This window comes from Lynx canadensis, chromosome F2, assembly GCF_007474595.2.
Source record: "Lynx canadensis isolate LIC74 chromosome F2, mLynCan4.pri.v2, whole genome shotgun sequence".
Classification (NCBI taxonomy): domain Eukaryota; kingdom Metazoa; phylum Chordata; class Mammalia; order Carnivora; family Felidae; genus Lynx; species Lynx canadensis.
In genome coordinates this window covers 71,797,744-71,820,065 of record NC_044320.2, presented here as the reverse complement: position 1 = coordinate 71,820,065, position 22,322 = coordinate 71,797,744, and the positions used below count along the sequence as shown (strand labels likewise).

Here is a 22,322-nt window from a genome sequence, read left to right as displayed (position 1 = left end):
ATTCAGCTAAGATTTTCTTTTCAGTGACATCTACGCACATTCCCAGTGATGAGGCCAACTGTCATACAGTTCCTGTGGGTTAACAGGTCCAGCATTTTGGACAATAAATGCCTATTAAAATTCAGATGCATATAGTTTTTTTTAAGTTTATTTATTATTTTTTAAAATATAATTTATTGTCAAGTTGGCTAACATACAGTATACACAGTGTGCTCACGGGTAGATTCCCATGACTCATTGCTTCCATACAACACCCAGTGCTCATCCCAGCAAGTGCCCTCCCTCAATGCCCATCACCCATTTTCCCCTCTCCCCTGCCCTGCCCCCATCCACCCTCAGTTTGTTCTCCATACTTAAGAGTCTTTTATGGTTTGCCTCCCTCCGTTTGTAACTACTTTTTTCCTCTTCCCTTCCCCCATGGTCTTCTGTTAAGTTTCTCAAGTTCCACACATGAGTGAAAACACGATTATCTGTCTTTCTCTGCCTGACTTATTTCACTTAGCATAATACTCTCCAGCTCCATCCACGTTGCTACAAATGGCCAGATTTCATTCTTCCTCATTGCCAAGGAGGATTCCATTGTACACATAAACCACATCTTCTTCATCCATTCATCAGTTGATGGACATTTAGGCTCTTTCCACGATTTGGCTATTGTTGAAAGCGCTGCTATAAACATTGGGGTACATGTGCCCCTATGAATCAGCATATGTTTATTTCTTTTTGAGAGAGAGAGCAGGGGGCGGGGCAGAGAGAGAAGGAGACAGAGAATCCTAGGAAGGCTCCATGCTATCAGTGCAGAGCCACACCTGGGGCTCAAATTCATGAACCATGAGATCATGACCTGAGCCGAAACCGAGAGTCAGATGCTTAACCAACTGAGCCACCCACGTGCCCCCAGATGTATATACTTTTTGAGCTGAAATTATATTCCTAGGAGCTTATTGTACAGATATAACCACTCAATCAAAGATTTTATGTGTAAGGATATTCACTGCAGCAAAATAATGGAAACAAGTGACTTCCTTCCTTAATAAAGAATGACACAATAGAGCACTTTAAACATGTCCACATATGAGATGTGTGCATGGATGTGTTGTACATACATACATACATGTGTCTGTCCATGTATGCATATAGACATATAAATACTATTTCTGGAACAATTTATTAGGAAATATTTGTAATGCTGGGGTATATTTTTCCAAACTACATTTCAAAGAAGATAGTCCAATCAAATCTTTAAGATCCCAGATAGAACTTCAAAGGTAAAATAGGACTTTGTGTATATATGTGATAATTATAACTCAGTAAATTGTAAGTCAAAGTAACACAAGAAACTGATGACTGCAATTCTGAAGCCACAGCATTTCGGAGCGAAAAGGAGCCTAAAGGTCATGATGTGTATACATTTTCTGCCAAAGTAAAATAACCTAGAGTCCCCCGTTTCCTAAAATGTGTTCCACATAACTAAAAATTACTTGGAAAAATGAATCCATGTTCCAAAAAACTGTAGAAACTCTGGTTAAATACAGTAATACATGGTTCTTCTATACAAAACCACCTCAAAGTCTCTAACACACTGACGTGCACTGTAAATCTCCAAAAGGAGGTAATCGTGTCCAGGAGTCTCTAAATTTGTAGACAATCAGCTTGTGACTTAAACACCTTAGTGGGTATCTTAATGGCTGCATAGAACACGTTTGGAAAAGGCTAGTCCACAAGACAAACATATTCCAAGTTTACGAAAATAATGAAATTTCATTTTGAGAATATATGAAACAATTCTTAAAATTAAACTACCATGGTCCAAAACATCAATTAAAAAAGATAGTTAAAGTAAATATGCAGTCTCCCCAATCATACAAATTTACATCTTAACCCAAAGCATTTGAACACTTGAACATATATCCAAAGGGCAATGGAAGCACATGCTCATTGGTGTCTTATTCATTTTGAAGCTCTAAGGCTCTGACGTAAATGGTTCGCAACAGATGCCAAGTGAATTCTAGTCTACCGGAGTGTGGACCCTCCTGGTGAATTTAGGCACTCACTCTCCTAAAATCTCCCTCAAGGAGCAACTAAGGATACCCCACGTTTACGGAGCTTTCTCTCCTCTACAAAGCACATTGAGAATGATCTTTGTGTTAGCTCCCCTCCGCCCCTGCCCCCCCAACCTCCAAAGATAGATGCTTGATCTTGTTCACGGCAGATACCAGGTTATCTGGGAAAATATTTCAATTGATCACAATCTGGGGTATGGATTTGGAATCAGGGAGACTGGTTCAGATCCCAGCTCTGCCATCAACTTGCTGTGAGATTTCAGGCAACCCACTTGTCCTTTCTGGGCTTCAGATAACAATAGCTACCTTCATAGCATTGTGCGAGAATCCAGCAGGACAACAGATAAAATGTGACAACAGGGAGTCCTGGGTACATAACTGAGCTACCAGTGAGGATTTCCAGTTGATTTAACAGACGTCTGTCTCACTAACTGAAAATTGAACCACGCCATGGCCTACTATTTTCCACCGCATGTGTTCAAAGTTTACTTTTCAGAATGTCAGAGAAGTTTTCATGGGATCAAATTATACTTGATCTCATCTGCGCTGTGTTCCCAAGGTCCAGAGCAGTATCTGGCCCACAGCAAATTCTCCAAGAAAATGCAAGTGTGTGTGTGTACACATACACAAAAAGTGTAACAAAATGACAGTGGCAACTTTACTTTTTGAAAATTTGTATCAAAATGACACATTCACATAAAGAGTTAAATAGTTCTAAAAGGTTTCTTATGAAAACTATCAGTCCTGTCTCTTATGCCACCAACTTCCTCAACTCTTTTAGCCGATTATTATACTAACACCACACGGCTATGGTGTGATGGCATTACTCCTTTTCGATTGTTAGTATTGTCTGTTTGACTCTCCCCACCAAGAAAGAAAATGCGACCCTCCTTCCTCCTGTGAGATATCCAACCCCCACGCCCCCCCCACCACATCACCCTCGTGCATACACACCTTTCCCTCACTCCGTCCTTCTAAGACGGTTATACATTTTGGCTGGATCAGTTTCTATTCTATTATTTCTATTATTGTGAGAATGTAAATCTTATTCAGAGCTGAATTATGTGCATTAGTGTATCAATTTTTCTCCTGCACAATTTTTTTTTTCCTGTGGAGTGAATAATTACATTGGTTTTTTCCCACCTTAGTTTTCTATGTACTCAATCCAAAACTACCTCCCAATTGTCTGACTCCCCAGAAGTTAAAAGACATATCCTGCAGTCTATCCATTTCATCTTTCTGGGAAAAGCTCTAGAACTTTCTCATCTGCTCACATCTGGACTCTTAACCTCTACCCTTACACCCTCACTTCACAATCATTCTGGGCATCTCATTTGCCATAATCTGTTTTCCTGGCTTAGTCCATTTTGGTGAAGCACATCTTCTAGTAGCTTCCTAGGAAATAATTTTCAATAACTGTGATATTTAAAAATGACTACTTGTAGTTTGGGGAAAAAATTCTAGCTGCAATTTTCTCTCAGAATTCATGCTTGACTTTCAGCTTCCTGTGTTGCTATTTAGAAGTCTGACATTCAAGAGGCTCCCGGGTGGCTCAGTCAGTTAAGTATCTGACTCTTGGTTTCAGCTCAGGTCACGATCTCGCAGTTCATAGGTTCAAGCCCCACATCAGGCTCTGTGCTGACAGCAATGAACCCGCTTGGGATTCTCTCTCTCTGTCTCTCTCTTTCTCTCTCTTCCCCTTCCCTGGTTTAGCTCTCCAAATAAATAAATTTTAAAAATTAAAAAAAAAGAAATCTGATGTTCAAATTCCAGATTCTTTGATTTTGAATTTTTTTCTCTCCCTCTCTCTCTCAAAATAAATAAATAAACTTAAAATAAATTAAAAAAAAAGAAGTCTGATGTTCAAATTCCAGGTTCTTGGATTTCGAATTTTTTTCTTCCTGTAATTCCTCCCTCAGTGTCCAGAAATGATAGCGCCTTGCTAGTGGGTGTATTTTGATCAAGCGTGCTGGAAATTCAATGGGTCCTTTCAAACTGCAAATTTATACCCAGGAGTCCTGAGAAAATGCTTAAATGGTTTTGTTACTGCTTCCTCTCCTCCGTTTTCTCTGTTCTCTAACTTTGCCGATTATTTGAATACTGGACCTCCTAGACTGGTTCTCCAATTTTCTTATTTTTAGATCTCCTTTTTTTTTGCTCTATTTTCTAAGAAATTTCAGTTCTGCCTTCTGACTCTACTATAAAAGTTTTCATTTCTGCTATTATGTTTTCAACTTCCAAAAGCTTTGTAGAATATTCCTTTTCTTCCTAGCATCCAATTCCAGTTCATGGTGGCAATTTCATCCCTTACCTCTCTGAAGACATGAATGATCATTTTTTTGAACTTTTTCTTTTCCTAAGTATTTATTTCTTATACCTGACCTTCTTCGGTTTCTTCTAGGCCCTTCTATATTACAGACTTTCTTCAAATATCCTTAGCAGCCCTATCTAAGAGTGGGAACAACCACTGTAAGAAAACCTGGGTGAAGGCTCCGTGCGCACAGCAGGCACTTACTTCTCTGTCCTGCCTTCACCACAGAATGAACCGGCTGGGCCATTTAATTTAAAAAGTCCCTGAGGTTGCTCAGACTCTCCAGAAAGACCCTGGCAGCCAGCCCCCTGCCTAGAGAGTAGAGGCCTTTCTGCCAGTGTTCTGGAGGCCAAGAGGGGGAGGAGGGAAGATAAATAGGATGGTGTGATTTAATAATCCTATTTTTCAGTGAGGTGTCCTGACACCCAGTGCACCCATGTCCCCTAACAGACTCTCTCGTCAGCTGTTAACCACTGCAGATGACTTTAGCTCCCTCTCACTCCACCTTCTAGAGATTATCTGTTGCCTCCAATTCCTGAGACTTTGAGAGATTCTGTCACGTAAACAGGCTTGTTCCTCACATCTGCTAAATCTGTTACCTCACAACCATCTGCTTCCAGCTTCTAAAATATTTTTGCTGCTGTCTCTTTTGTTTTCTCTATCCTTGCAGGTTTGGGCACTTCAAATAAAATCTTTCCTGTTATGCTAATGCAATTTGTGGTGGAACCAAAATTAATTGCCTGTGTTCCATGGATTATCATTATTTGACACAAAAGTTCTTTTTCACACATTTGTGTATTTTCTAAAGTTTCTACCGTAACTATACTACTTGGCAATCAGAATGTAAATTTACTCAGTAAAACCATCTACAGAAATGATACTGTCAATATATAAAGGTGGTCAGCTGGGCTTGCCCCCCTTTGGGCCCTCCTCCAAATACCCATTTATGGATATATAAATAATGAGAAAGCTTAACTCTAAAAAAACAATGTTCTATTATATGATGATCACTATTCATAGTGAGACCCTCAAGTATGGCCACAGCCTAACAAGTCTTCTAAATCATCTGCTATTTCAGTATAATTGTAACAGATGCTATCTTTCCTGTGACTATTTCTGAACTTCAAATGACCTATGAAGAGACCCTAGGGAATGAGTGCATATCGAATCACTCCTGGGAGAATTTCCTGAAAAGACCTCAAAAGTAAACCAGCATGCAAAATTAAAAAATAATAACAAATAATAAAATAATAAAAGGCACGCGTGCACACGTGTCCTGCTTTTGAGGCCACTGCAGGCCCCAGGGCTGACCTGAGTTCTAGTGAGTCTGGCTCAGCTCATTGGTAACCCATTAACGTTTCCCTCTATAAGAGAATTCGGTGTAAAATCTCCAAAATAAGAGTCTTTTAAGAAATAGGCATATGATAGACATGAGTATTCTCTCTTTCCGAGTGGTCGTTTTGTCCTGTTCACTAGAAGCACACTTTCTCAGGGCATTTTTCACATACTGCTTTAATTTGGAGTTAGCCGTGCTCCTGATTTACTCCCAACGCTTACAGCCCTCTTGGGCAAAGTCTATGTCTGATTATGTTTACATTTTCACATAGCCCCTAGAATACCACCACACACAAAACAGAAGGCTAACATTAAATGTTCTCCCATTACAAGCAAGGGCACATGACCAGCTTCCCCCCCCCCCCCCCCCCAACATACCCACTGACAACAGCATCAGGTCAAGGAAGGAAAATAAAGAAAGGAGGAAGAGAAAGGAAGAGGTCAGGCATGCCCAGTGCATTCGAAGATTCAAAGAAAAAACAGCGAGGAAAATGCCACTGTATGTGGAAAAAGAAATCAAAACATATCAGAAGTCAGAAAGGGGTACCAGATTATTTCATATTGTTCTGAAAGTACTACAAGGTGCCATAAGTATTGAAATTAGAAAGGAGAAGATTATTAAATTGTCATTATTTACACGTGATCATGGTCTATTTAGAAAATTCAAAATAATCAGCTAAAATGTTACTGCAAACTATGCAAAAGGTTAGTTAAGAAAGCCAAGGACAATTATTTGTTCAATGAAGAAATATTAACCAATAGAAAAATATAATGGAAAATGACACTGATCAAAATCGATAATGACAGCAATAACAATAACAACAGTAATAGCTCACATGTGTGGAATGTTAATCCTCTGCAAAGCACCATGCTGTGCATTTTACTTTATTTCACTTCACCCTCACATCTCTATGAGGTATTACTTAGTACCTTTACTTCATAGAGGAGGAAACCGAGGCTGAAAGAATTTCAATAATCTGCCCAAGCTGTAGAACCAACTGGAGGTGCCATGCTCCCCATCGAGCCACACCCAAGGCTGACTTCAGAGCCCAAACGCACATCCTGTAGTAAATCTATGAAGAACGTAAAAACTTTAAGAAGCACCAACCCATGCATTATTCCTTGATCCAGATTTGATACTGGAAAGATACCAATTCTCCTTAATGTACTCTATACATTCAATGCAACCCAAATGTAATACTCTAGCAAGATTCTTTTTTCCTTTTCTCAAACTCTCTTTTTCCTACTTTCTTTTCTTTTACTCTCTATTTCAATCCTCCCGATAAGATGATCCTATAGTTTATCTGGAAAAATTAAGCACGCGAAAATCGCCAGGAGAATTCTGCAGAAGGGACTAGTGAGGGATCTTGTCCTACCAAACACTGAAACATACACAAGCATGTGGGAGACGCTCAGGAATAGGCAGATTGGTGCAACAGGTGAGGGCCTTCAGGAATAGAACCAAGTAGCCACGGACTGAAAATGTTGTATCATAGTGTTGCCCTGTTCAGTCAGATGGGCAAGGATGAAAAACCTGAAAACAGTTAATGTTGGTTAAGGTGAGGAGAAACTGTAGTTACTGGTTAATGGAAGCATAAATGGAAGAGTAATTTGTATATACGTGCACTTAATTCCAACTCTCTGACCCTGTCATCTCATCGCTGAGAATGTGTTAAGGAAATAGATGCATAAATCAACCATTTTGATTACAGCAAATTACTACAAGTAACCTAAATGTATAATAATAGAGGATGTATAATAACGTACAATGCATAATAATAATGTCCTCAAAATCCGGGGACATACATACAGGTAACTTATTTAGAAGTAATCATGTAAGGGGTGCCTGGGTGGCTCAGTTGGTGAAGCGTCCGACTTAGGTTCAGGTCATGATCTCAAGGTGAGTTCAAGCCCCACATCAGGCTCTGTGAGGACAGACTGGAGCCTGAAGCCTGCTTCAGATTCTGTGTCTCCCTCTCTGCCCCTCCCCCCACTCGTGCTCTGTCTCTCTCTCTCTCAAAAATAAATAAAAAAAAAAGTTTTAAAAAATTTAAAAATAATCATTTAGGGGCACCTGGGTAGTTAAGTCATTGAAGCGTCTGACTCTTGGTTTTGGCTCAGCTCATGATCTCACAGTTTTTGAGTTCGAGCCACGCATCGGGCTCCACGCTGACAGTGTGGAGCCTGCTTAGGATTCTCTCTCTCCCTTTCTCTCTACCCCTCCCCTCCTCGCTCACTCTGTCTCTCTCTCAAGATAAATAAATTTAAAAATATTAAAATAAATCATTTTAAAGTATGGAATGTATCTAAAGTATGGAATGTATCTATTTAAGGACATAAAAAGATATATATTATCAAGAAGATAGAAAAATAGCCTGGGGCACCTGACTGGCTCAAATGGTACAGCATGAGACTCTTGATCTCAGGGTTGTGAGTTCAAGCCCCACACTGTATGTAAAGCTCCATTGTATGTAAAAACAAAACAAAACAAAAAACAACAATAGTAAAAAAAAAAAAAAAAAAGAAAGAAAGACAGATCCTATGGGGTGTCTGGTTGGCTCAGTCAGTAGAGCATGTGACTCTGGATCACAGGGTTGTAAGTTCCCACCCCATGTTGGGTGCAGACATGACTTAAAAATAAGAAAAAATGTAGAAAATCTTCAAAGAAATAAGAAAAATAAAAATAGCCTGAATATAATCCCATAAAGAACATTATATATCTACATATCCCACTGAAGATAAATGCATAGTGAGAGATCAAATGGACACAAATAAAAATAAAGCTAAGTATTCACTGGATACTTACATCATGGACCAAAAACACGTTAAGCACTTTGTATTCAATCTCCTTGTACCTTCACCATTACACTTAAGGACATCTTTTAAGTGACGAAGAAAATAACTTAGAGAAATTAGCAACTTTTTTCAAGATCACACAATGATTAGTGGTGAAGTCAAAATGGAACCCAAGACATCCCCACTGTGCTATGGGGCCTCCGCGTTCAGCCCAGTGCTGGTGATGGCTGTCACTGACAGGAGGGTTTGGGACATCATCGCTTCTTCATTTCCCTCTATGTTGTTTCAATTTTCTGTCATGAACATGCATCATACTTAGAGACATGGGAACAAAGAACAAACAAACAAAAAAAAGAAATCAAAGGTGACTCCATAGGCAGATGGAGATGAACACATTTCAAGGAATTAAGGAGGAAAAAGATGAGGGAGAGATGGAAAGTATACTGAGTGATCTAAAAAAATGGCAGAAACACCTACAAAATGGTCAATCAATGATGCAAGCACACGTTGGTGAGACGGGGAAACTGAAGGGACCCCATGAAAAACTGCTTTTTTTGGCTCTTTTTCCTGTTTTTATTCTTGCTGGGACCTACACCCTTGCCTTCCACATGCCTCACAGAAAGATAATGTATGTCCTCATTGCAGAGAAGTCAATAATCTCTTTGGATTCTTCCAGCACGGTGGGTAACATCTAAGGAGTGACCAGGCAGGGTCGTCATGAATGTTTTCCAAGACCACTGAGTCACCGAGACCCCTGGCCCCAGGGCACACCTGACTTACAGAGGACACCTAAATACTTGTCTTTGTTCCCAGATGCCTGCCAAGACACTTGCTCTGGACCACCATCCTCGATAAAAAGCCCAGGTGCCAAGCAAGGATGAGGCTCACTCTCCTCTCTTTTCCTTTTCGAGTCTCCCAGACACTCTATCTGCACTCTACGTCCTCAGTAAACTCGGATCTCACTTCCTCTTGGCTTGAGTTTGATTTCTACTCTGCACGAAGCCAAGGACTATGTTGGCTGGTCCTGCAGGATCCACTCTAGATCCGAGACCCCAGTGAGCCTGCATCATTAGCACATCCCTTAGGGAGGGTGTTTTAGCAATATGCTACCAAAACGAAAACACGTGTGTCCCTTCCTCCCAGAAATCTCAGCCCCAGGAAATTGTCCGAAAGACATAAGGAGGCAAATATATACAAGGACTTCATAACTTTCTGCCCTTTGCTATTTGAAATGTGGCGCAGTGACAAGAGCTCGGAGTTTGCAGTTAAGCCTACCTGGGTCTGAACTCTTGTTCTGCACTTTACTGGCTGTGACCTTGAGCAAGTTAGTCAACCCCTCTTAGCCTCAGTTTATCTCTAAAATGACAATCAGAACACATGCCTCCCAGGATTGCTGTGGGGATTAAATGAGATACAATAGAGCACCGTGTCTGAACTGTTAACAAAGCACTCCTTCTTCTTGTTCTCACCATTCACTAATATGTAGAACTTAGAATGAATACATAAACTTTAATAAGAACTCTAAAATAAATCATACAGCTTGGTAATTTCTACATTATTCTGCATCAGAGAATCATGAAACATTAAACTTAGCTTTTAAGACCGTTCAGTAGTAAACCTATGTTATGATACTTTGACACTTTCTCAATCTCAATTAGCAGTAAACCAATTAACAAAACTTTCCTACACTACAGTGAGTCACATTTTTCTTCCTTCTTCCCTAATCCCTGGTGTGTTGTAAGGGTGATTGAGTATCTAATTACTTCTTAATTGAATGCACATATTATACATTTTTCACTAGTTCAAGCTTAATGCCTTCAGTCCAGAAATCAGAGTCAATGAAATTAAGTTGAATTGGGATTTGGGCAACTATTATAATGAGAGAAGGTTTGTATTACGTCTAATTATAAGTAAATGTGGATTTTAGCATTATTTCCTATGGAAATATTTCAGGTACAGGAATGTGCCATAAATGACTAATTTAGATGATTAATAACATTGTTATTCTTATTTACAATCTTTTATTCCTCATTACAGTGATTTTATTGCTGGGACCCACTAAATATAATCATTCGTTAAAGAAAAGATACCATTAGAGAATCATTAGTTGTACCAAAATCAGAACGAACATTCACATCTGTGAAAAACTAGATGAGTTTCTCTGAAGCATAAAAGCTACAGGAATTCTCACATGCTGCAAACAGAAGAAAAACATAAATCTTGGAATCTAATCAGTTACATTAATAAAAAACATTTATTTATGGTAAACCGTAAAAATATTACTATCAAAATGGCATTCCAAATTCAGTTAATACTTTACAGAGAGACTATTTCATGAGGTTTTTTTTTTTTTTTCATTTTTGCATTACAGAAGAGTAAAACAAAGTCTGAAATGGATATTCTCCAACAACAAAGGTTGGTTTGCTTGTTTCTAGATACAGGGAGCAATCATCTGAAAGAACTGAGTTGAAGATCTCTTCAGGTAGACGACTAGATTAAGTAACTTTTTAAGGTCCAATTCAACACCATGCTTCCAAGATGTCCTAAAAAGATTTACTGTAGACAAGCCCTAAAGACCTTTATGAGTTTCTAACCACTGAAAGTACAACGAGAATTCAAAAATTTTGAAGGGAACTAAAAAAGCACTGTAATGGAAAAGAGAAGCCATCCAAAACCAATGTGGTTTTCTTGCTTTAACAATAAATTTGAGAATGTGTTAGCTACCTAGTGGCAAATTTCTTGATTGGAGAAACCTCCACATTATCTAACAAACATATATGTATTTCTTCCCAAGATATTGGGTATTGTCTAGATCATTTTAGCTTTGTATATTATCAAAACAAGTTTTATTTGGAATGTTTACTTAATTAAAACTGAAGTATCTCCCCAAATAAGGCAAACCTATATTCATATACACACACCCCTAAGGTCTATGCGGTTAAAAAAAACAACTTTTTATGGCACATTTTTATTAAAAATATTTTAAAATATATTGTCTCTCACCCTTTTGAGCATCACGTCAATATCTATCTTTCTCTTACGTGGTTTCTTCTCTAACTTATCCTTTTCCCTTTTTTGGGAGATGGCTTCTGTCCCTAATATAGAGGTCTGGGGTACGTTTCTCCACGCTATCATGCCATAATTCTTTCCTCATCCTCCTGCCATTTCATTTTCATGCTAAGATTTCAGATTCCCTAGGTTTTGCTATATGTAAGCAATTTGCTATATACAATCATCAGGACTGTGACTATTACATAACGAAATGAAACTATTAAAAAGAGGACTTCAGTCATTCTGTCCTGTTTCCATATCCCCTTGATAACTGTCAACACCTAGCAATGTAGCACTAGATCTAATTCAGATAAGTTTCCCAAGGCACATTTTCAAAAGACTCTGCACCTTAATAATAGATGCCAATAATAGAACCTTTCATTATGGATGGCGAGAACAAACTACAATACCACCCAACTCCAATGGCAGATGACGCCAATTTGTCACAGCATTCCCTCCCACTAGGCTCACAAGTGGATTCAGTCTCCTTTTCAACCAATCACAGCTGACACAGAAGTTTGAGGGCTCCACATTATCCAGGTCTTTGATCTTTACAAATCTTCCTTTAATAATCCTACGCAGAAGAGAGCAGAATGCTCTCGTGATGGTCTAGGTAAGGGATGAGGCTAACTTCATGGGGTGTGAGGTTGGGAAAGGGGACACAGAGATAGATTGGGGAGCTATCAGAAGGCAAATCTGCAGAACTGGATGATAAATTGGAAATGTGAGATGAGGTGAGGAAGAGAGGTGTCAGGTATAACAGGTTTCTAAGAAAACTGGAAGAGAGCCAGGTCTTTGGAGAAAGATCATAAATTCACTCTTGTGTATAGTGAGGTTAAGATGTCTTTGACATATCCGAAAGAAAAGTCATACAGACAGCTGGGCATTCAATTCTGGATTCAATTCAACTCTAGAACTTAATAGAGAGACCTGGTCTTGGACTATAAACGCATGGGTCATCTGCATTGGGTGGCCACAGAAACTGCAGGTCTAGGTAAGAGCATGCGTCACAGGCTGGACTGTGAGGACTCCCGACAGTAAGTGGCCTCCCTGAAGGTCCATTCGAGGGCTGAGCTTTTATGCTTCCCTCGTTCTGGGATGATTGCTTTCCTAAGTCTCTGTAAACTTCATCATGAAAAAGAAAAACTCAAGCGAATGGACAGCAGATAAATGAGGAGAAAATTGAAATGAGAGCCTCTTTAAAAATACAGTTTTCTTGGGGCGCCTGGGTGGCGCAGTCGGTTGAGCGTCCGACTTCAGCCAGGTCACGATCTCGCGGTCCGGGAGTTCGAGCCCCGCGTCGGGCTCTGGGCTGATGGCTCAGAGCCTGGAGCCTGTTTCCGATTCTGTGTCTCCCTCTCTCTCTGCTCCTCCCCCATTCATGCTCTGTCTCTCTCTGTCCCAAAAATAAATAAACGTTGAAAAAAAAAAAATACAGTTTTCTTAAGAAGTCTCAAAGTGGGAAAATGGAGTCAAAAAATTGATTTGGGGAAATTACCAAAAACGAGCACCCATGATGTAAAAGGCATAATAGAACATGTTTAGATAAGGTAACCTGGTCTCAGTAATTTTTCACTGGAAAATATATTCTCTAGATTTAAAATCATGAACCCCACCATCCTTAAGGTATCAGAATATAAGAATGTTCAACATACAAGTTGGCCCACGATTGCCAAATATTCTCTTATCTTTCCCCCAAACCCAATCTTGTTTTAATTCGGGGGGGGGGGGGGACAAAAATTAAATCATTCCCCAATTGTTATCCACAATAAATAAATAAATAAATAAATAAATAAATAAATAAATAAATAAAACATTTCTAAAACATAAAAAGAAGAAAAGGATAAATACGGAAGCAGGGATTATTTTCCTTGTTGAGTAATCTTGAAGAAATGCTGATATAGCTTTGATGTTTTTCATTCTTGGGTTAATAACAATTTTTATATCACATAATCAAAACATAATAGATAGGTTGAGCACCCTTGATATTTTGGCCTTTTCCTGAAATTATTTTGAAATCCTTTAGGAAATCCATTCCATTTTCAAGAAATTCTATATGATATAGTAAATAGAAAACAGCTATATCCAGCGAGTTTTTCATTTCTCACCCTAATGCTGTGCATCAAGTTAAATTATTAGAGTGAGGAAAAGTCCAAGTTCTATTGACTGAAAATATGGCTTTGAGCTTTCCATTTGTCCTAGAAGGATAATAGCTTTTACCTACTTGGTCATTCAGAGTTGACACTCTCCCTTCCCCACATAGCCCCTCCTTTCCTATAATGCCTTATCCTTTTCCAACCTGTAACTCCTCTTAGGTTATAAAAGAGAACTGATATGAAACTGATGCTTGTGATAGCATTATTATAAGCTAAAAAGACAACATTATTAGTTGAAAAAGTATATGTGGGGAAGAGCTCAACACAGTTCAGGATAGCTTCAAAGACCCAGAAAGAAAAATGAGGGCAAGTCTGACAAAGGGATCATTCAAAGTCATTTGGTCAATAACCCCTTTTTTTTCTTCTTTTTTGTTTTACTTTTTTCCCTAATTGGAAGCATACTTTTATTTTTCCCCATTTCAAGGGTGGGGGGTAGGAAACAATTTAAAGAGCCTTGTGGCACTGGTTTTACAGAAAATAAATAATATAATTAAGTACAGCTACTGTAAACGTGTGCAGCTTAACAATATTTGAGTCACTGGGAAATAAGCAAGTCTTTGAATAGCCAGAAAAGCTTTAAATAATGGGCTAATGCTTTGTGAAACAAACAGGCAAATAATCATCTCATCAAAACATAAGTACCAGTATTGAGATACCAAGAACAAAAGTAAACTGTCCTTTTCCTGTCTTTGCACAGCTTTTACGAACTGTATACTATTTTGTACACATGTGTTGTATGGATATTTTATACCAATGTTATGGTGAATGACTATAAAGCATTGACGATTTTCTTCTCTCTCTTTTTTTGCAATGGCTTTTAAACTTTGTAGCTGTCTAACTGCATAACTTATAAAGAAATACTTATTTTGTATTTTTACCTTGTATAGATTTTTATATATGTATCAAATGAACAAATGCCAAATAAAAAGAGAATGGAAAAAAAAAAAAGTAAACTGGACCTGAACTTTGGTCTTGTTTTTTGTTTGTTATTACACAGATATGGTTCTCACACAGAAAATTCAATGGGTAATGGATCATTTCATGTCCACTGGCTCCCAGAAACCTGAACTAGCACTGAAAACTAAAGAATTTCCAGCACCTGGATGAGTTATAACCTAGTTCTTTAAACAAGTATAAAACCATAGTTCATACTTCTTAAATGGTAATATAAAAAGTCACAGATTATTCATGGAATAATAAGTCTTGGTTATCAAAGCTCTCCAGATGTCTAGCTATGTCATATAAAAAAAAAAAAAGTCATTTTAAGTCCAAAAACTAAAGTTATTTTAGTAAGACATAGCTAAAATAAATCTGAATTATTTTAACCATTTTTTAGAGAACTACCAGAATTTTTTTTTCTTTTCAGTTCCAAGAGCTTAAATGAAACATTCATGCATTAAATTCAAAGTCTGACTGTCAAATCATTCCACTTTAATAAAAATTTGAATTACCGCCCTTAGGGCATTATTAAATATCAAATAAAAAGCACACATCCATAAGTTTGATTTCCCAATATAATTTTATGTAGAACTATGACTAGATTTGTATTACACATTTCAAGATAAAAGGGTCAAAAATACATTCATAGAAGGATGAAGTCAGAACTGGAGTTGCCTTTGAAAGAACTCCTACACCATTCTAAGGAATTTGCGGGAAAATGACACCCTTTAAGTAATCTTGGCCACAAAGATGAGGACACAAATCCACCCTCCTTTTAAAATGCCTAGGTCATAATTGATTTAAAGCCTTGAAAATTTATTCTTTACCCTCCTACCATATAAGGAATACGAAGTATCTGAAATACACATAATCTCATCAACAACATTTTGGTCTGTGTGCCATGTGTGGGGGAGACAGAAAAGAGCGACGGTTATTTAGATCTTTACAGAAAGGCAACTCTGGCCTAGGACTAGATATGGATCAAAAATTCAAGGTAATAATCTGATTTCATAAAAAGTGTCATTTATAGTTACTGATATTCACAGAGTACACTAAAACCTAGACTGGAGAAATCAATAAATTCACGTTCACCCAACCCCACTGCACCTCCTGCCCACCCCTCCTACTGTGTTGCTCCTGTGAACCCACCGTCCCTCCCTTCTCTCTGCTCCAATCTCCCACCTTCCCTCCCGCTCTCACGCCTCCTGGCTGCAGCCCCATTCTTCCTTAAATAACAAAGGCAAGTCAGGGAAACTCAAAAGCTACAACCCACCACCTCCTTCTCCCTTCCTATAATAGCCCAGAAAGTGTCCACTCTCGTAACAAAGCAGTATCGACATTTGCTTAGGATTTCATCCCTTTTCGTTTTCAGTAGTCTCTGCACCCAACGTGGCGCCTGCACTCAAGGCCCCCAGATCAAGAGTCGCATGCTGTTCCAACTGAGCCAGCCAGGCACCCCAGGTTTCTTCCCCTTTCAACTCCTCAGGGACCTCACAGCTAGGATCAGCCCCTCTGAGACATCACAAGACACCTCCCCCTCCTCCCTTCCCACTCAACTCGGGCCCGCCTGCGCAACACACATCCCTCCCTCAGCACGCCACCCCCCACCGCCAGTGTGGGGATGCTCTCTGACCTCTGCCGTGCAGTGGGTAAGAAGAAGGGCTCTGCCGGTCAGGCTGCCCAGGTCCAATTTCCAGCTCTGCCACTCAGGGACTGCATTATTTTAGCCAGTGGTCTAATTTCTCTGTGCTTCAGGAACTTATTTACAAGGCCGCCTGTTAAATTTTAGGAGCACTTAATGAGATGATCCCATGTAGCATCAGAACATTATACACATACACATACATCTACATAATCTCCATGCCAGTGACGACCATACTCAGTTCAGACCTCCTTTCTGATCTCCACTCTCGAAACTCTAGTACCTGCATGAGGGGTCCACTACTGTGACTGACAGACCATCTCTCATTCAACGAGCTCCAACTCCACTGTCTTTCTGACCCAGAGTCTGCTCTGGCTTTCCTGCCATCATTCAATGGCACTTCTTCCACACAAGTTTCTAAAGCCCCCAATTCCCAGAAGCTATCTTTGGCTATTTCCATCTCCTTCCACCATCATCCAATTTATCAACTAAGTATCACTTTCAATGTTTATTTAACACACTTTAACTTTTCCGCATCTCCACTGCTCCTGTTCTAGTAGCCAAGACTGTGTCTTTCACCTCCGCTACCCGGCAGACTTCTAAAATATCTCCCTCCCCCTCCCCCTCCCCCTTAGCCCACTATGACCCGATCTGTTCATTCCCCAGCTACTGTGATCTATTGAAAACACACATGAGGTCCAGCCACTCCCCTGAGTAAAAGTCTTCATGGGTTCTCAGCACATCAACAGCAAAATAAAGATGCCTTCATGTGGCAGCCAGAGGCTTCGGGGCCTCCGAGATAAGAGCTCTGCCCCTTTGATTCCGACACGCCAGATGTACAGGGTCTCCCTTTGTACCTCAACGCATCAAATTCTCACCTCCTCCACAGGGAGCAGCCCCTCAGGGCCTTTGCAAGAGATATTCCCTCTATCTGAAATCTCCTTCACTGCATTTTCTTCTTCTTCTCATTCATGGATTCATTATAAGCTGTAACTGTATGTTTTTGAAGTATTTGTTTTTCCTCTGTCAGGCTCCCCACATGAGATTCTAAGTTTCATGAGAACAGAAACGTGTTCTTCTGACCTTTGGATACCCAGAACCCTCACATAGTAGGTGCTCGATAATGAATTTTGAGCAAATGTATTTTAATTCTTTAGTTCCTCCATTGTAAGGCTAAGCTTAAAGCACTCTTGGGTTTTTCTCCCTTGTTACCATATATGGATTACTCTAAGTCCCCACTCGTTCCTACGAAAGCAACTTTGCCTGGTTGGCCCTCACCATCTCCAAAATCAGAAGGGGAAGAACTGTACTGGCTAAGCAATGGAGTCAGTGAATGACTGGAATGTGGCTGGCTGATACACGCTATGCGTAGTTCTAAAGAATTTCCAGGGGCACCTGGGTGGCCCTGTTGATTAAACATCCTATTCTTGATTTTCGCCCAGGTCATGATCTCACAGTTCAGGTCGTGAGTTCAAACCCCGTATCGGGCTCTGTGCTAACAGCACGGGGCCTGCTTGAGATTCTCTCTCTCCCTCTTTCTCTGCCCCTACCCTACTCACGAGCACTCTCTCTCTCTCTCTCTCTCGCTCTCAAAATAAACATTTTTAGAAAAGAAAGAATTTCTAATTTGCCAATAGATATTCAAGACACAAAGTATTATATGTCATGATGGATTCAAGGTACAATGGAGATGCTTCAACTCTTAAAAACCTTGAATCTAACAGACAAAAAATAAGAAACACACACATAGCTAACTGGAAGAAAGAATGTGAACTTAGAGGCACAATTTAAGGGAGAAGCAGAGAATTTGTGCTGAGAACAGTATTTGAGTTGGGCCTGCAGGGGTGGGAAAGAATGTATGAGCAAAGCACATTCACATAAGAAAAAAGACAGTCTGGACAGAACATTAGGAATATGTGGTATATAGAGAGAGGCAAGAAAAACGGATGGGGAAACACGTGGACAAAATGATCACCTTTTAAAATTCCAACGTCCACTGCCTAGCTTGTGAGACCGTGAGCTTCTCGAGGCTAGAGATTTCTACTGACCTGGGACTCCCACACACCGTTCCACCCGCACAGTATGTGAGCTCACACTCTCCACGGTCCATTGAACAAAGTCCAAGCTCTGACCCGTTTGCCTATGTTAACTCCGACAGATGCTTTCCTCTTGTGGGAAGCAGTGGTTGGCCAGCTCAGGGAACTGACCTCTGTATGCACTCTTAGGCAATGCACAAGGTAAAGAAATAATCCAGCATATATACAGCCATTTATGTATATTTGAGCTTTCCCGTGTCTATGACGTTTTATCCTGTTAGCTCTATGGGGATAAGGTATACACATATTGAATTCGGTATGTTAAAATGCATAGATTATGTTTTAGACAATAAAGAAACGTGCCATATTCACGTAACTGACAAGTGTTTCTTGATCTATCAAATAAAAGCACTTGCACAGGTCAAGGGTTTTAATGCAGGCCAGATCTGCCCTCGCCTACCCCGATAAATAAGATCGAATCTGCATTAGACAAGGGTCAACCCTGAGGCTCACACACTCCTCCAGTGGCCTCCTTTGTGTTCCTCAGTCATCAGGAGGTGACTGCTGCCGTTTCAAGGCTACAGCATAGGGAGCGCTTAAAAAGGACTTAACCTCTTTACCTGGAGTAAAGAGGGGCTGCCTCTCTGCCTCGAGGCTCCTTATCTCATGAAGGTCAATATTAAAGCAAAACGACAATTAAAGGCTGCTCTGGTGGGAAAATAGAAGGATGACAGATTCTTTCTCAACACTGCGTGAAATTTTTAAAGCCACCTGATTTGTAATTAACAGAGCTTGCGAACGTGTCATCCGTTTTATCAAAATGAAGTGCACTCACGCTGCTAAATTATCAGCATCACCATGAGAATAACTCTGGCATGGCAGCTTCACGTAACTGTGTGCCCTCTTTTCCTTAATCTGCACATACCCAGATGAAGGCAGTCTCGTTCCTGTTCTCGTTGGCTACTGAAATGCAGCTCTAATGACTCTGTCACTAAGTGGCTGAGTGGGTCTAAAATTGTCTCCCAAAATCCCGTCACAGCCTTCCACAAGTTCAGCCCCCTTGACGTGTGTCCTCAGCCTTCGAAATTCTTCGATCTGAAAATAAAACCAGAGCAACACAAGCTGATTATTTGCTAGACACTTCATAAATGACTTCAAATATGCATACATTGTAAGAGTTTTAAAAAATAAAATTAAAGTTGATCTTCAGGAAAAGCAAAACCGTCTTAAGTCTTCCAGACCTGAGGAAGGCATCAGACACAAGTGGCACCCAAGCAACGAAGGCCGGAGAAGAGGAGACACCGAAGTCTCCAGACAACCCCAACAGCCACAGAAACCTGCTGGACTCATTCACGCGAGAATGATACACACCTCCCCAAGAGCTTGCATGATAAGACAAGGCGAACAAATGAATGAGTGCTCTTAAATGCTTCCCAAGTACAGCTTTCATTAATGGATTCTGGTCCTGCTGTAGCCTGATTAGATAGATCCTGATTAGATGCTGCATTTATCAGATGGAGGTTTCCTTTACCACAAGACTCCCTCTGCCGCTCTTCCAGCCTTCTGGAGCGCACAGGCCCAGTGAATACCTCCGACTGTCCAAAACCGTAAGCCCAACTTCCCCCCCTTAGCAATATTGATTTTCTTTTTTTTTTTTTAATTTTTTTTTCAACGTTTATTTATTTTTGGGACAGAGAGAGACAGAGCATGAACGGGGGAGGGGCAGAGAGAGAGGGAGACACAGACTCGGAAACAGGCTCCAGGCTCCGAGCCATCAGCCCAGAGCCCGACTCGGGGCTCGAACTCACGGACCGCGAGATCGTGACCTGGCTGAAGTCGGACGCTCAACCGACTGCGCCACCCAGGCGCCCCAACAATATCGATTTTCAAGTGCATCTCCCTTTCTCAGGTGGCTTCCCCAGATCCCATGGATTCTCATTCCACAGGAAGGAAGAGATCCCCAGTGTCTCAAGGATCAGTGTACCCAACTTGCCAGGTCTCCATCGCCCAAGAACCCACTCGCTGCCGGGACCCGCCAAACACTAGCGAAGCAAGAAGCGAACGTGATGAACATTCACCAGGCTCATTCGCATGCGTCGATTTAGCTACAGGACTCATCACCTGATGTTCTTCTGCTTAAATGTCGCACAGCCACAGGACACGTTCTTTGCCCCTTCCACGAAAGGAGAAACTGAACAATTAAGAAGTTTCCACGTTAGCCAGGCCTGACAAGTCCCAGTCGGCCTGCTCTTCTCCTGGCTTCACTGCCACCTCTTTAGGATTCTCATCACTCAGGGGCGCTTGGGTGGCTCTGCTGGGTAAGCATCTGACTCCTGATTTCAGCTCAGTTCATGATCTCACAGTTTGTGAGTTTGAGCCCCGCAGCAGGCTCTGCACTGACAGTGTGGAAGCTGCTTAGGATTCTCTCTCCCTCTCTCTGCCTCTTCCCTACTCATTCTCATTGTCTCATTCTCTCTCTCTCTCTCTCTCTCTCTCTCTCAAAATAAATACATAAAACTTAAAAAAAAGTTTTTAAAAAGAAATTCGAATCAACTCAGTATAACCTGTATCCTCCATATTCCCGGATGTGGAACAAACGCGCTTTAAAGAGCATCGATTCACCGAAAGTTCACCAGGAAAACAGGGCTTTGTCTACAAATGTTCTTCATACGGCAGAGCCACAGGATTCTGCCATTTGTGAGCTACAATGAAATGCAGGAGATCAACTGATTCAGGGGTTAGAACCCCTGGATGACATGCAAATGTTTACATGTGCCTCTCCTAAGAAGAGGTTCCCTGGGGCGCCTGGGTGGCGCAGTCGGTTAAGCGTCCGACTTCAGCCAGGTCACGATCTCGCGGTCCGTGGGTTCGAGCCCCACGTCGGGCTCTGGGCTGATGGCTCAGAGCCTGGAGCCTGTTTCCGATTCTGTGTCTCCCTCTCTCTCTGCCCCTCGCCCGCTCATGCTCTGTCTCTCTCTGTCCCAAAAATAAATAAACGTTGAAAAAAAAAATTTAAAAAAAAAAAAAAAAAAAAAAAGAAGAGGTTCCCAGACTCCAAAAGAGTTAAGTCTCACAGGATTCAAATATTCCCACCACTCCTATACTCGTCGGGAAACGGAGCACAGGGAAGAGTAAGTAGCTTGTTAGATTTGAACCCAAGTTAGAAATCTAAGGTCTTATTTTCTCAGCATTCCAAACGATTTCCCTAAATGGGAGAAGGCTGACCCACCTGCTACTGTCCTGTTGTCTGCTTTTTTAGAACACCTGTGTGCTGTACTTGCACAGCAGTGCCCGTGAGATGAGCAAGTGGCTGTTAAGTCTACACAGTGGTTTTTCGCTAGACTTCCTTGGGATCTCAGGCTGAGAATACGGGAAGCACCTATTGCTTACTGCATCTGGAAAACTTCTAGAAGCAAGGTTGCGTGCAAATCCCGTCATCATCCGTGGAGTGTGCTTTGACTTCGAGTTTGTCACGGAGCAGAAAGGAACCCAGTCGAGCTTCTTCAAGAAGGCGACTATGGAGGTGAAGGCAGTTGGGTTCTGCACCCAAAACCCCATTCACCCCCCCGGGCTCTGACCCCTAAGACCCCCAAAGACCCGATCAGGTCACCTCTTTAGGCTTCAGTTTCCACGTGTGTATAAGCGTGATGATGGCAGTACTTGCGAGCACGGTCCAAGGAGTGAGATAATTCACGACAATCACTCAGCACACGTCTAGCACGCAGATGTGCTCGGCAGCTACTTGCACAACTTCTTGTGAAGTCAAACCTTTAGCATCCTGAGATAAATATTTAGCTACAACTTGATAGGTAAAAAGCAGACTGGAGGTCAGAAGCCAACTGACTGAGAAAACAGAAAGGGCTCCCTTCTTGCATTCACTTTGATGTGTCAACCCCACGTAAGGGCCGTGTCTAGAATCTTCATACCATGCACCAGGTCACTGAGGAGCGACAGAGACTAGAAACCGTACTGCATACATATATTTTAGGAAAT

The 22,322-nt window shown here is 40.9% G+C and overlaps 1 protein-coding gene across 2 annotated transcripts in view; it reads right to left on the bottom strand.

Annotated features, from left to right (window-relative positions):
* Nucleotides 1-22,322, bottom strand: part of CA8 (carbonic anhydrase 8) — an 88,687-nt gene that overhangs the window by 1,724 nt on the left and 64,641 nt on the right. For both annotated transcript variants that reach the window (XM_030304359.1, XM_030304360.1), the window contains exon 8: nucleotides 19,255-19,424. In XM_030304359.1, the coding sequence (XP_030160219.1) occupies nucleotides 19,290-19,424 (135 nt within the window). In that variant the 3' untranslated portion in view covers nucleotides 19,255-19,289. The remainder of the gene's footprint in view (nucleotides 1-19,254; nucleotides 19,425-22,322) is intronic.